Genomic DNA, 16,192 nt, shown 5'->3' with positions numbered 1-16,192 from the left:
AATGAGCATCATTACTGATTGCCAGAGTGACTCGCTGAGCAAATTCAAATTGTGCTCTCACGAGAACTCTGGATTTCCAGGGTAGACTCCGATACCGACTATTCATAATCAGTAGTACACTGATGATTTGGAACTGCTAGACGTACATTTGCGTCAAACTTCAGAATAAGACAAACTCCACAGCTCCAACAGAAAAATTGTTTAAATGTCTTTAAGCATCCTAATGTTAAATTACATGTTGGAAAAGAGAACTTTTGGACTGTTCTCAAATTTTGAATCTCTAAGGACATCCCTGCACTGGATGATTGGTATAAGGAGATATGGAGAATTAACCCACTCGAAAATCAACATACGCCCTTCATGACAATACTGAGAGTTTATTAAAATATGACAACCCGTCTTGGACACAGTGGACCCCTCTGGACTGGACTTGGTTACACATGATTAACAACACAAGGGCTGACTACAGCATATCCTGGTAAATTGAATTTGACTGTTTCGCCTGGTGGTTATGTGTGTTTGTCTATTTATTTATTTAACCCCCTTTTGTTGTTTTCTTTTTTTTTTGGATTGTAATGGTACAGTTGTTACTCCTGCTGTTTTTGTGTTTGGTTCAAGGTGATTCAAATTATGAAAAAGGTAGTTCTGTAAATATCCAGTAATAGAGGTTTATAAAATTGTGGCTGGAACGTAATGAAAATATTTGTCAAAAAAAGAGCCATTGTTCTTCCACCTTCGCTGAATGTGCTGCAGCCTGCTTTGCCTGGTGTTGGTGTGTTATACTCTCTGCAAGTGCATCTCAGAAACACTACTTGCCGGTGGAGTTTATTGATTCAACATTGATTCAACTAAAGGCCTTTGCACAGTGGCCAAAATTGTTGCACGTCTAAAATAAATACAACTTCACCTTGTGTCAATCACGTTTGGACACTGAGTCCAAAACTTTCGTCTGTCTTTAAAATTTTCGCAACACGTTCGATTTTCTGTGTATTTTGCATCTGTCAGATCCTTTAAAGACGACTGACCAAGAATCATCAAGAAAATGTAGCGGCGGGACACAGCCGTGACAAGACAGAGGAACAGGGTGCAGAGTCATTTCAAAACTCAGACAGCTTCTTTCAGCAGGTCAGATAGTAATACTCAGGTGGATGATGATGAAGAGGAGGAGGATGTGGATGAGGACAGCTCCGCCTCTTCATGCAGCTGTGGTGCCAAATGAAAGTCAGGGAGGGAGTGGTGACAGTCAGATAGGTAACTCCAGTGCAGAGAGGCAAAGGAGGGAATGTGTCTTTTCATTTTGTCACGTGTTGCGAATTTTCACAACGAACAGAACAATGAAATGCATCAGAATCAGTGTGCAAGGTTTCTGTGCGTAAGGATAACACAGACTCAGTGTGCAGAGGCTTTAACACACCTAAAACATAAATAAAACATGGCTTTACAGCATCAGTGTTACAAAAGTAAAAATTGGGCTCCATTATAACCCACAAGGTTCAGAGACAAAACAATAGTCTTTTGCTAAACATGTTTTCCCCACAAATACAACATACTAACGTTATTAGCATGACTCTATGGCATTTTACATTGCATAAATTAGCCTAGTGGCTAGCTGACTTTAACGATGACAAACGTGACACTGCCTCATATAAATGGATCCATCATGGGTTGAATGTACAGCGGGAAGTCTGCGTTACATGTCTAGTGTATGAAAGGTCTGTATTGTCAGTGACTGACTGTGTTTATGAACTAATCTCGTCACATTAATTGCACTTCCAGGTGCTGCCTCCACTTGCAGTTCTCAAACTCAAACAACTGAATTATCATCCAGTAATTATCATTAGACTAACAGCAGGACGTTACCATCAGAAACACAGAGTGTTTTTGCAGCTTGTGTAGGACTGTGATGTTTAACAACAGTAATATCTGCTGCTTCAAGTTTGGCACACAGCAGCTCAGTCTCTTGGCCTGTTTGTGGCACAGCAGCCTTCAGTGTTGATAAGCTATTACTTGTGACGTGTAACCAATCAGATCAATCAGGGCTGGACACTGAGGTTGGCAACAGAGAGTAGACTGTAGACGGAGGCAGGCACCAGCTCAGAGCCAAAGTAGCTCATTTCTCAATTAATTTATTTCATCGGCTCTTGGATGAAAAAAGAAGAGCGACTCTGATAATCCTAAAACTGCTGAATGTCGCAGCCAATTTGATCCTTAAAAAACACCACACACACGTGTACCCACAACTCAAACGTTCACATGCCTCCAAAGTGTGACTGAAATCAACATGATGGCATCTTTCTAATTAAATACTGTTGGTGTACCTCTCTTTTCAGTGCTGACGGAGTGCAGCAGCTTCTCCTGTTGGTCCAGACGCTGCAGGAGAGCCTCCTGCTCTGAGTCCCGACTCTGCCTGAGGGCCTTCAACTGATCCCTGGTCTGTTGTTGCTGCTTCCTGAGGCGATGTTCTCTTGTGTTGCATTCCCGCACCTCCTCACACAGCCAGCGTATCTTGGTCTGGTTGGTTAAATAAATACAAAATCAAAGGGGTGAAGTAGGTTGCTCACTGGTTCTTACAGCAAAGGTTTTTATCAAAATGTTAGGGCACTGGGAAGGGAAGATCAGAGATGGCACCCTCCCATGTGTCTAACCCTTTTAGTGTCCTTTTTGAAGTAGGATGTGTGGTCCCCTGTGCGAAATTGGTTGCAGGTGGGCACTGCCCATTCCACTACCTGCATGGTTATCTGAAGAGTCTGACTGAAGTGGCACCAAGTCCAGCTCACCAATCCAGGAGATGCAATTTGAGGGACTGACATTATACACTTGGCCAGTTTTTGTCAGTTGTGGCAGCTGGGATTTCTCTTTAACAGCTCACCACTGAGTCTCTCTGATTGTGTGTTGCCTAATAGATGTGTTGAGGGTTTTTCTGAAGTAACTTTCAGGCATTTGTTTGAGGGTAAGTCAGGTATTTTTCAACCTGGACCCTATTTTAGGACATGTTCGCACCCTCAATAAACTTCCACTGAAAGTGCTTGTTTTTGCCACTGACAGGCTCAGGTTGTGAGTTTAAGGGTACTTTCAGACCTAGAGTCGTCTCCTTTGGTCTGAATCAGGGACTCATGTTGTTCCAAAGTTGTATAATTGCCTAGAGTTGGTTCGTGTTCTCACGGCAGCATTTACAAGAGGACCAGATCAAATGCCTTGTGTGAGAAAGCTGCTCTTGATTGGTCAGAATTTCCATGTGGGAAAAATCCAGGAAGTAAAGCAAACGTTGAAGAAGAGTACACTTGCAAGATAAATGTGACACTTTCTAATGTCACAATGGAGGGACAACTACGCAGGTTGATTTTAGCGCTGCTCATCGTGGACTATATTGCTGTCATTGTTCATTTTAGTCAAACCATACAGTTTGAAAACGAGGCGCGGCTCCAACTAGAAAACAATGTTTTGATGCATTGGATGTGCTGAATGTGCATATTAAGGCAGTACAGGAGGAGGTGCACATTAATAATCCTCCAGGACTGTAACATGCTCATGTTTAACCCAAACAATGTGTCATGTGACTGCAGTTGGTTCACATCCAGGTAGGAACACCTTCTCACCACAAACCAACCGCACCAGAGTTCATTTGTAACCGGACTGAGACCACCTCTTCAAGAAGGTCTCAGTCCGGAGTGCGATTGTTGTGTTCACACCTGCCTGAACGAACCACACAACCAAACAGGGCAGGTGTGAAAGCACCCTTAGAGTAAGATCCTTTCTCTTTTACTAGAAACAGTCCTGGTATCGCTACTGCCAAACCCACCAAACTCCATCTAAAAATACAGAAGTTAACCTTCAACTACATGTAGACTGGGCATGGTATAGTTTTTGACCAGGGTTGGAATTGGCACCAACCACAACCCAAATGCTGGTAAAATATGTAAGTGGCTGCTAGGTTTGCTTCACTCACCAGCCTAAAAAAACAAACAAAAACAGAGGTAGTCTGCTGAGTTGCTGGCACAGACTGTACACACTACAAATGTTCTTGTTCAGAAGTGCTGGGAGCTGAACTTGACTGTTTTTCGTTCTCATCGCGTAGGCTAGAGTAGTGAGATTTTAGTGTTTTGTGTTTTATCTTTTAGGTAAAGCAGTAGGTGTGTTTTATTGTCAAGAGTCCTCCTTTGGTTAAATTTATTTATTTTGATTTTGAACAGCACCCACAGGCCCTTCCTTCCCCTGCAGTTTGCCTCTTTGTATTTGTGAAAATCTAAGTTCCTGGTTAAATAAAAAACTTTATTTTACCAGTCCCATCTGGTTTTATGTTGTTTCCCTGGTGAGCTTGGTCGTGACAATTTCCAGACCCATTTCTTATGATATAAATGTATTTTCCTCACACATACAGTGTGTGCTTCAATTGGATTTTTCAGTTAAGCCTAAAATGAAGTCAATGCAAAGGAACATAATTAAGTCACTAAAACTGTCTGATGTAAGAACAGGATGAGGGAATTCTGTTTTCCCTTTAAAGCCAAATCCTTTCATAAAAAATCCATCTTTATTCCTCCTCTATTTAAAAGGTTTTTTGCTCCAGTTCAAGCTGCAAGTTCAGAATTCTCTTGACTTCTCTCTGAACACAAAATATAGTTCGTCATATTTTAGTCGTTTTAACTTTAGTGTTTAACTCGAGCTCAGAAAAGAGCACAGCCAAACTGAGTGTGATTAAAGTCCAGAGAAAATACAGCAGCCCAGTCACAAAGTGCTGAGCACGCCGTCAATGCAACAGGGAATGTAAATATATTGACAATGTTTCATACACAGGGTTGTTACAGCCACACAATGTGATTGGTTAAATGGCTCTTCTAACTGTGCTCTATAAGCCTGTAAATCATACCAAGATGTTACTTTCATAAAAACTGCTAACTAGGGAGCTAATTATCTCTCTTGCTCTCTGGTGTTTTATTCTTGTAAATGCAGAGTGCTCTGAAAGCACATCTGACAGGAGGTATACGTTATGGTGATAAACACTATGAATTGTGCAAACACATTTAAGCAAAGTGTCATTCATCACCGCCACCGCCATAATTACATGTTTCTTTTGTACCGTACATCATTGCATCGTAAATGGGAACTGATTCGTCTTGGAAGGCGACCAAGTGGCAACTATTATTGCAAAAGACAGGAAGACAACAGCAAGAAGGCAACGCATTAAAGAAAAACTGCATCTCGTCATTTCATCAATTACGAGAGCCTCACTAACGCACAACATCATGTTAACCATGAAGCTGCTTTAGAAGAATGAGAGTCAGTGAAACAGTTCACTATGACTGAAGAGAAGTGCAATTTACAGTTGCCCTTGCCCTCATAATTATTATGGAAAGACATTCTGTCACAAATCCCTGAACTTCACAGTTTCATTATGATCACTGCTGACTCTCAGCACACATCAGTGCTCTGCTGTGGAAAGTGGTTTCCTCAACAATAAATCATCTTTTCCTGAGACTTTATGCCATGGTAAATGTTGGTTTTAACAAGCAAAAATACAACCATATGTGGGGAGTACATTTTATTTTGAGTCTGCACGGACCAAATCACATTGATTACATATATTCTGTGCTGTTGTTTTTCATTAATCTTCTATACAGTGTAGGCCTGAGACTGAGCATGATGATTATGGTAACACAGTCCAATGCTTAATCTTGTGTTTTCTGGATTATATCATTGGCATTTAGACAAATCCCCTGTGAGGAAGACAGTACAGCTGCGAGTAATAATCATACCTTTGTCTCAGCCAGCCAGCGGTGAGGGTCTTTCACTAATCCAGGTTTCTGGGAGATCGCCTGTTAAAACAGAACAGAGATTAATGTAAATGTGAGCCGCCTGTGTTAGCATGCATTACTAAACATTCTGTCCTTAAAAGACCCACACTGGTAAGAAGTGCAGATCTAAGAGATTTTAGGATTATATGAATGTACAGTAAGTTGTCTAACAGGGGTGTAACGATTCTTTAGACCCACAGTTCGGTTCCTCGCTTGTTCATACTTTGTTTTATCAAAGCACATACAAGAACATTGAGGTGGATTTACTTGAACTATAGAGCTGTCAGCGTTAACACATTGATCATGATGCAATTAAGGAAAAAAAACTGCATTAATCGCATGCTACCTTTTCGTCCCTTTGATGTAACATAGTCAAGGGGCTGAGTCAATCAACATGCTGCGTGCAGATCGACAATTAAATCAGATTTAACCTGTTTTAATTGTCAAATTTGTGGTAAAGTTGTAGTGTTTGGACAAAATTGCAAGGTCGTGCAAAAAATGTTCTCCCTGTGTCAGCGTGGGTTTCCTCCAGATGCTCCAGCTTGGAGCTTGAATGAATGCTGCTATCACAACATCCTGGAGGAACCCACATCGAACGTTATGAAAGCTTAGCGGGCTGCAGTGGTTGTGGTGTTAGCAGGGTAAGGGGAACGCATCACAGAAGATAGAACCGCATCATGAGTACCATGGACGTCTGTGCTGCGGTTTCGGTCTCGGCTTCAGACCCGTTACACCCCTACTGTCTAAACAGACACAAAGATATATGAAGAAACATCCGAGGATTTATAGAATGTAAAAGAAACAGTAATTATAAATGTGAGGAGACAAACAACAGGATACAAATCAGAGGAACAGCCTCTTGTCAAACTCTGAACTTTTGTGAAGAACGGCCTTCTGCCAACTTAAATTGCGGTGCGTGTGTGTTTAACAGCCTATGACATGACACTACACTTGTGCATGCACACACGCCTACACACAGAGGTTGTGTGTGTGTCATAAAAATGAGCTCAGGGAGTATGTTCCATCCTTCCCAGACAAGCCTGTCAGCATCAGCAATACAAACTGACTGTCTGCCAACTCCTAATGACTGCTGACACACACATACACACACACACACGCACACACAACAACACACTCTTAAGACAAAAGGACACTCAGATACACAGATAAACACAGTCACATAACGAGATGGCACTCAGTTGAGTACGCGTCTGCCAACACGATGCAGCTGTTGAGATGAGCCAGCTTCACATGTGGATTTTTTTTTTTTTTTCCCCAAAGGTTAACAATCCCCTGAATGCATCATTACCCGCCTGTCTGACATGAGGAGATGAACACATGTGTATGCCAGTATGTAAAGTGGAACATGAGATATGCCTGTTCTAATTGTAAAGGCACCTCATGTAGCCAATCAGGTTTGTCTGTTCAGGGGCCATTAGGGTTGACTTTAACCACTGCACCAGGTTTCAGAAACACTGGAGTAGCAGGTCATCATTTTTAGATAGTGACGATACAGACAGGAAACTCAGAGAAAGACAAGAGCGTGAAATGCAGCCACTGCACCACAAGGTCACCTTAAAGTGGCAGTCCAAATCCTCTGATTTAGCCAATAACGGAGGGTTTGTCTTTTCCTATGTTTACTGAAGGCTTAGACAAGACCAAGTGGACACTCAGAGCGAGAGCAGACCGGCATTATAACAACACAAGGAGCTGCATTGCTTCAAGTACCAATGAGACGTGAAATAGGTTCATGGTAATCCAGTTTGAGTAAGAGATCTGTGAATCTGAAGGCCCGTCAGAGGCCAAATCACTGCACAGCAACATAGTTTTCTTTACAAAGATTTTGGTACCCGAAGTGTTCTGGTTTTCCGTTTAGAATTCGGTTGTAGTTCACGATATTTCAGCTTGTTGACATATTAACGTCATACTGTTACCCAGGGCGACAACAAGCATGGCTGAAAGCAAATTTATTAGCTACTCCACGGTGGTTCAAAAAAGAGGAGCAGCTTCAGTAGTGCGTCCTGAAACTTTTACTTCTCAGACTCTTTTGGCGACTTACCGCTCAGAGGGAACTCATTCAGCGGCTCCTCTGGCAGCAGCACAGCGTCTCTCCCTCTGCTCTCGCCGTGCGCACACAGGAGTCGGTGTTGTCAAGTGATTTTGTCATATTTGGTAATGTAAACCTACGTGACGCTCCTGGCTTGACAAAAACCTACTTTTATGTGAATGTGCGATAGCTCTAATATGTCATATTGTCAAGAACATTGTAATTGCAAAAATACTCTGAAATACTGTGATATTACTTTAGGGCCATATCACCCACCCCTAATAGTGATATGTCTTATCGCAATACTCAGCATATCGCAACATATTTAAAATAGCAATAATATTGTATTGTGACTTAAGCATCATGATAATATCGTATCATGGATCTTCTGGTGATTCCCACCCTTAACCGACCCCAGGTTGTGGTCTGACCCTCCCATCATGTGACATACTAATCAGAGATTCCTCCTGGTGAAAGCTCTTGCAGCGTGTGACCCCGTCGCCGGTCAGTCATTTAGTGCCCAAACCACGACTTCCAAGACTCACAATTTCAAGTCAGCAAGCTGTGCAGGGTGACCACCACAGCAATCTGATGACTTTGAAAGTCGTGTAATGTGAACTTAGCTTAATTTATCCTTAATTTATCCCTTATCCTTAAACTGAAGCTGATTTGTTTTGCAGGTATTGGAATAAAAGTCAAGGGATTGCAAAATGTGTGCACCAAATTTCATGACAAACCATCTAATAGTTAGCAACACATTTCAGTCAGAATTACAAATGTCAACCTCATGGTGGCGCTAGAGGAACAGTAAAGTGATCCCCAAAATTTCCAACAATACATCATGTTGGAACCATGAATGTCTGTACCAACTTTAATGTTTAATATTTGATACTTCATTCTGGACCAAAGTGGTGAACTGACCATCTGTTTAAAGGTATATGCCTGTTAGATGGAGGTCACACTCTCCTATGGTATATGAAAAATAAATAACTGCATCTTTGCACCATGACCAACCTTTCCAGAAGGGTTTTGTGCAAATCCATTTTTAGCAGACATCCTGCCACCCTGCAAACACTCAGAGGCAGAGCACAACCACAACTCCCAACCTGCTGCACAGGTGAAAACAAAAAAGCCAGAAGACATAACAAACACAACTTCACATGAACAAACTCACACACAGCCGTGAACAAAGTCGACAAAAAGTACAACCTTTTTTTTTTCCAAGTACACCCTTGTGGCAAGGTGTTTACCCATGATCAACAGACATGGAAAGCACCCAGCAGGATTTTTTTGGACTCTTTCTGTCCCGTGCTTTGGCAAACAACATCGTCACTGCAGAGGTGTCAAGCAACTTTTTCAAGCTGTCATTCAAAACCAGATCCAAGCGAAATGAATTTCCCAAGTTGTTGCCACGGCAGCTCAAAGTGGGGCGGTGGAGTGCTGCTGTGCAGAGGTCCCCGTCTCAGGGAGTGTACAACCGCATGGCAGAGCGTGTGACTGCGTGGGAGGATAAAACATGCCTCTATGCCTCTCGCTCTCTTTACTCTTTTCCGAACCATCAAAGGCAGCTCTGTGCAGTGGCAGACAAAAAGGAGGTGAAACTGTTGAAAAACTGAACAAGTAGGCTGGGAGTTGAAAGTGCTGTCTGTGGGGTTGCAGTGAAAGAAATGCCACTATTTTCTCAGCAGCACCGCCGTGGAATCCAAGTGTCTGCCACCTCTAATTTAAATGTGTGACTGTGTGGTTTGTATGTCTCTCTCAGAATGCGAGTAAATCTGCGACTGTGTGTCTTTGGTTACAGTTTGTTTGTTTCGCTTCCCGCTGAGAAAATGGTAAAGATGGCAAAGTTTAGAGGGAAGCAGACGACACAGATGTTAAAGACTAACAACAAGTGGAAAGGGCAAAGTAAGATGTTTTTACAGAGATTACCACTGTGGCATTTCTCTTCATTGGACACTTTAAAGTGACGGGAGGAAGGAAAGATTGAGACTGTAAGAACAAAAAATGACAAATGTCCCAGGCTGGATTCAAATTTCGCCATTACATGTTGTTCACTTGTTTGAGCCAGCTGACTCCACAAGAAAAGACAATGTGGACAGAAAGTCACAAGTGAGACAGAGAGGGACAATGTAGTAATCAAGATGAGGTACACCACAAGGTTAAGCATTTAAGACAAAATCTAAAATTACAGCTTTGTGGTTGTATGCCTCCGTGAACCTGTCAAGTTGCAGTTACAATTTACATCCATGTCTGTGAAAACACAAATACTTCACGCACCTGTTCCCACAGCAGCACAAAAGATCTATACAATCAGCACTGTTTCAAGGTGACACCCAAGATTAGTGTCACCAATTCAGTATCTGTCCAAATGTCTCCCCTTCCGTTTCTGAGATATGGCCAGAAAAATGTTTGTGACGTTATGATGCTACAGTGAAGTTGACCTTTGACCTTTTGAATATAAAATGTCATCACTTCATCATTTTATCCTCACGGTCATTTGTGTGATATTTTGTCATAATTAGCGTATGATTTCCTGAATTACGGCCAAAGACATGTTTCGGGAGGTCACAGTGACCTCTGGCTACCAATATCTAGTCAGTCCATCCTTACGTCCATGTGGACGTTTGTGCCAAATTTGAAAAAACTCCCTCATTGTTCACAATAATGAGACAGACAAGGTTACAGTGACCTTGGCCTTTAACCTATGACCACCAAAATCTAATCAGTTCATTGTTGAGTCCAAGTGCCAAATTTGAAGAAATTTGAAGAAATTAAGGTGTTCTTGAGATGTTGCTGTTACGAGAATGGGATGTACATTTATATGTATGTACATACCTATGGACAGACGGAAAACCTAAAAACACCGGCATCAAGGCATAAAAGCACATCTTGAAGTGCAGCTTCTAGACTTGTGTGAAAATTAGTGTATTAGCTTGATGGTTTACTGTAAAGTCGACTTAGCAATTAGTTGTTACTGAAGGGGAATTACACCCATCTTCAAAAAATTCATACATGTTATTCTTATGATCTGAGACAGTCCAAAAATATTAGCAAACATTAACACCTCAACTCACATATCGCAGAACTAAATCGAATCTCAAATTTGTGACGTCATCAAGTGTACAGTCTGGAAGTTTTTCATAGACAGTGAATTGATTAAGATGTTACAGCTGACACTGGAGAATGTTCTGAGTATACCGAAACATTTTCTGTGTCAGAACAAAGAACACTACAACAGACAAAATCACAATATTAATTGCCTAACCTCGAGGTAGAAAACCTTACACCATATACATAAAAACAAAGGACACTGAGCAAACTCTGCCTAAATTGATTAATCAATATTAGTTTAAGTATACACTATATTCTCACTGTGTTACCTTGCCATCAGACAGCCTTCTTCAACAGGGAATTAAAGTCTTATATCAAAGCCACCTGACAAAAAAACAGTAATTTTACTTTGCAGAACACTGGAGTTGCTGATCTATCGCAGCCTATAAATAAAAGCCTTATTAGTATCAGTAAGGTAAAGTAGAGCAAATATTCGAATATAACATACGCTTACACTGATATTGATTTTTTAGGAGACTAAAATACATTTTGCCGTGGCCCTGTCCACAACAGTACATTGCTTAGCTTCCATGTCGATAGATTAAGGTTATCAAAGACGCTAGCAAAGCAGCACAGTGCTTAAAAAGACAGGAGCAAAAACGGAGCGTTTTAGACCGAGGGTGAATACAGATGTTCCAGCACTGACAGTATGAAGAAAACAGAGTGTTTTTTGAGCATTAAAGCCTGTAAACATGTTCAAGTAGAAACCCAAAATACAAGTATGAACCTAAAACTAAGCATGACAGGTCCCCTTTAACTTTCAATGTAGCGCTACTCTGTCTTTCAACTTTGTGCCTTAGTGCCTGTAAAGAGAAGGAAAAAGGGTATCATGAGGTAACTGGAACCTAATACAGCCCTTAACTGTTAATGATCCCCCTCATTAGGCCAATCACTAGCGAGTTGGACTTCTTTTCAACATGACAGATTACAGACGAGGCGAGGCGTTGGCTCACATGTCTGGCTGCAGCACTGCTGGACCAGATTGGGAAATCCATATGAGCAGATAAGAGCTGGCTGGGTTCATTAGCTCAGTGCAGCAGAGGAAAACTACCTCCAAGCATATAGGAGGGGAGCAAGTGTGTGCACCAAGTGTTTATTAGTGTATGGGAGAGAGTGAGTGTTTCCAGTAGTCATTATGTGTAAAACATTAGCGCTTAGTTGTAGAAACTTTACTGTGCATGAAAGACTTAACTGTTTCATGTATATAATTAACATCCACCACATTCTGGTGCATGAGGTTGTTTAGTATGTCTGTATTATACATTCACTTGTTTTTTTGTTGTGCAGACTCCAGATACAGGACATAGACGAAAATTAACCATACCTTGCTTGAAAAAGTATATCTGCCATAGCTGAATGCAATAACTACTGTAGCAGAGAACGTTGTGTTACATGTATTTTTGTCCCATTATGAAGCCACTTGTGAAAAAGAAACATCTGTGAAATGATTTATGGCTTAGCTCCACAAAATAGCATCACGCTCTTATAAATCTAAATAAAGCACTGTAATTTCACCAGATTGTGCACACAGAAACATAGAAAACACACTCATACATAAACTTATCTTCCTCTCATCAACATCTGTCTGGTTTCTTACGTCTTCTTTACCAAAACAAACATATTTCAGTCAGTAGAAGCCACCATACAGCCGTCATCACAGTGTTCAATACAGAATGTGCAGAATACGCAGGCCTTGATAAGGAAGAGTGAGTGCGTGCATGTGATCTAGAGCCGCAGAGATTAGTAAATGGACAGAAAAACTGTTCTGATATTTGATTTATTGTTAAGGTAAGTTTTCCAGCAAAAATACCCAAATTTGGTGTTTCACGGTTCTTAAATCAATGAAGAGAATTATGATGGGAAATTTTTTACTTTTTCTGATCTTTATCAACCAAATGATCAATAAAAAACATTAGCTGCGGTCAAACTGATAACAATAATAATTGTCAGCTGCAGCATCATCTTAAGGATTATTTTTTACTTTAACACTTAAACCAAGACTAGCTGGGTGCGATGAACTTCCAACTACACACTTTGTATGTTAGAACTCAAACACAACACCAGATAAAGTAGTGAAGTTTTCTTTTGTTTTTACTCTAATATGTCTTCATCTCACTGTCTCAAAAGACTGCCCACTAATACGCTTAATTACGGCAAAGACATGGAGTTAAATATTGATATTAGCATTGAATCATGACTGCATAATGTGAAAGAGCTGCTAACAGTACCAAACCCACTGAGAGTTGTAACCAAACTGCGGCTCAGTGCAGCTTCACTGTTTTGATTCTCTGGACCTCACAGATACAGAATAGCTGACTCTCACCAACCTTCTCATATACTGTACAACTGCAGGCAGCCATTTCCATCACCAGCAAACATTTCCATACAAAGTTAATGCATGCTACCTGCCCAGCATGAACTGACAAGACACTTCTCTCAAACTGGACTTTTAAAATACATATAAACAAGTTAGTCAAACTGAAATTGTACTAAACTGAGTTTCTCACAGTCGGACTAACACACCAAGATAATGTGACTCCTGCATGTTTACAGTCAATCAGACCCAAACTGGCTGAGGCGCTCTGAGCATGCTCCACAGTTTCCACCCCGGGCTTTGACCCGGAAGTCCAATAGCATTAAATGTGTAACAGAAGAAGAGCCGGTAACAACATGGAGAAGTCTACATCCAGATTCCAGAGCTGTGACTTTTTGTACAGATGAAATGTACAGAGCTGCAAAGTTGTCCACTATGACACCAGTTAGCTGCTAGCTAACCGAAGCTAACTTGTTTGTCCATTGTTTGGTTTGTGACGTAATAGGTCAACAGGAAAAAGGTCCAGTACTAACAAGCTGAAAGGGGGCATATCTCCACCTATCGTAGAGGAGTCGAACATACTTGGGTCAATAAATGGATTCCCCTCCCGTGCTTGTATACTGGGACAAGGACAGTGGTCCAGTTAAACGGCCTAGTCGAGCTGTAAATGTAGCTTGGTTATAGCTCGTAGCAAACAAAAAGACCCACATATTTTTGGCTGGACAGCAGAATGTGAGATCAGTTATTGGGGTAACTTGGCGCTGATGGTGGCCGATGGCTGCGCAGCCTCCACCTGTCACGTGGAGATGTACATCCCCAACTTGAAGTCTGTGACTGAGTACGAGCCACAGCTTCCTTTTTTAAAGTAAAAGTCCTCGATTCAAATTAAAAGCCCTCAAGCATTTCATGATCCAGCTCAATATTAGGTTTTGATCTGGTCTTGTTTCTCAGAAGCTGGTGGACCATCGGAGCTAAACGTTGAGTCAATGTTGGACCAATACTGGACGACTCCAGTGGGAGGTTCATGTTGATCAGTGTGTGCTGGGTGTGTAAATGGGGCAATTGATTGCAAACATGTTCATTAACAAGCCGATGCCATATCAGTATCTGTGAGTGTGTTCTGAAGACTTTCACAACAATCAAAACAAAACAATACAGAATTAAATTAAATGTAATCAAATAAAATACCTGTAGTTTGTCTTCACCGTTCTTCGCAAGGCTGCGACAAGCTGCATCTAGTTCCTCGCCCACGGAGGTAAGGACTGCCTCCTGCTCTGCTTCCATCCGCAACACCTTCTCCTCCAGCTTAACAAGCTCCGACTCTGAAGCACGTCTCCGCTCACCTGACCTGACCTGTGGAGGATGGGAGAGAGCTGAGCTGGGTATTATGGATTCAAATTAGCGATCGCTGTCTGGTGTTTTTTCAGTTCAGGTCATTTGAATCTTACAACAGTATAAGGACACTGATTACAGCAGATGTTCTGTAGATGAGTAGAGAAATCCTGGCTTTCTTAATACAACATTAATTCCTGAAGTTGGAACAGTTTACTCAATAAGACACTTAGAGAAAAACAGACAGACCTTGTGCATCAGAGAGCCTCTCAAACAAACAGACCTGGTTAAGTTTCCTCCTCTGACCTGCACTGTCAATAGTTTCAGGATCCCTACCAGGACACAGTGGATCGATATGTCCGAGGCACAGGAACCAACAGATCAGTGCTGCCCAGGGACCGTGGATCATTACCCTGTCTCTGGGATAATAAACCACCCATGTTACATTAATAAGAGCCCTTTTACTCCATTCACCCGATTTCAAATCAATACATGGATCCCAAAAGAGCCCCACACAACTTATCAGGGGCCTGTCAGAGAAGTGAGTAAGGGCTCAATACTTCATCTGCTGTTGTAAAACACCTGAGGACATATTGATGAAACCCCTCTAAAAACACTGCTGATTTGGCACCACTTAACCTTTCGAACCATTATTATGTTTGTCTGATCATGTGACCTCACCAGATATCCTTAATGCCAGGAAGGAAGGGGGGAGTGACAGAGAGCACTGTCCTTGTAGGTTTAAGTTTGAATATGCTTTTGTTGTTTCCTGCTTCAGCTATATCTGAGCCAGCAAAGGAGATAACGATCTGCAAATTTGTTAAAGGGGACCTATCATGCTTATTCTTTTTTATTCAGTCTTGTATCTTGGGTTTCTATGAGAACATGTTTACATACTTTAATGCTCAAAAAACACTTTATTGTCCTCATACGGTTTCTGCTCAAACATCTGTATTCATTCCATTCCATTTTAGCACCTGTTGTAAGAGCCCCTCCCGAAACAGCCCAGTCTGCTCTGATTATTTAGGGTATCTGGGTCTTAATCTCAGCATCTCTGCCGGGGAATGACTGTAACAGAGAATAGTGGCACCATCTACTGTAAAAAATTACCAGTAAATGCTTCTTCCCTTACGTTAGCATGTAGCTACATGTAGCATTGTATATAATGTAAACACTTGCAGTAGCGTGCCTGGAGCAGACGACCATATAAAGAAATCCGTCACAAGCTGACATCAGTTAGAAAAAAAGACAAACATTAGAAACAGAGTTCAAAGTTCAGAAGGGTCTGAAGTCTGAGGTTTGCGCTTTCATGAGTTTACCTCATTATTTGGAACTTTGGACACATTTAATATGAACATCTGACACTTTAACTAGAGCTTTAATTCTCTGCCCAAACCTGACCGGGGGCTCGGGCAGAGAATCAGGCTGTAATTTGTCATTATAGCCCCTGGGCTTGAATCAGGTCAGGTTCTCACCAATTTAGCTGTTTTTTGTTTGTTTTTTCTGACACTGGCAGTTTTCATGCGTAAATGGCAGGAGTTGTGATGGACTGAATCAGGGAAAGAGAGACAAAGAGGGAGGGACTGCGACTGTGCGACT

The 16,192-nt window shown here is 41.5% G+C and overlaps 1 protein-coding gene across 2 annotated transcripts in view; it reads right to left on the bottom strand.

Annotated features, from left to right (window-relative positions):
* Nucleotides 1–16,192, bottom strand: part of LOC126398416 (centrosomal protein of 128 kDa) — a 78,870-nt gene that overhangs the window by 25,137 nt on the left and 37,541 nt on the right. For both annotated transcript variants that reach the window (XM_050057735.1, XM_050057734.1), the window contains 3 exons: nucleotides 14,450–14,614; nucleotides 5,751–5,810; nucleotides 2,319–2,511 (listed from right to left, as the gene is read on the bottom strand). In XM_050057735.1, the coding sequence (XP_049913692.1) occupies nucleotides 2,319–2,511; nucleotides 5,751–5,810; nucleotides 14,450–14,614 (418 nt within the window). The remainder of the gene's footprint in view (nucleotides 1–2,318; nucleotides 2,512–5,750; nucleotides 5,811–14,449; nucleotides 14,615–16,192) is intronic.

The sequence above is a fragment of the Epinephelus moara genome, chromosome 12 (genome assembly GCF_006386435.1).
Source record: "Epinephelus moara isolate mb chromosome 12, YSFRI_EMoa_1.0, whole genome shotgun sequence".
Classification (NCBI taxonomy): domain Eukaryota; kingdom Metazoa; phylum Chordata; class Actinopteri; order Perciformes; family Serranidae; genus Epinephelus; species Epinephelus moara.
Note: the sequence above shows the minus strand (reverse complement) of the source record. Positions and strands in the feature narration are given on the sequence as shown.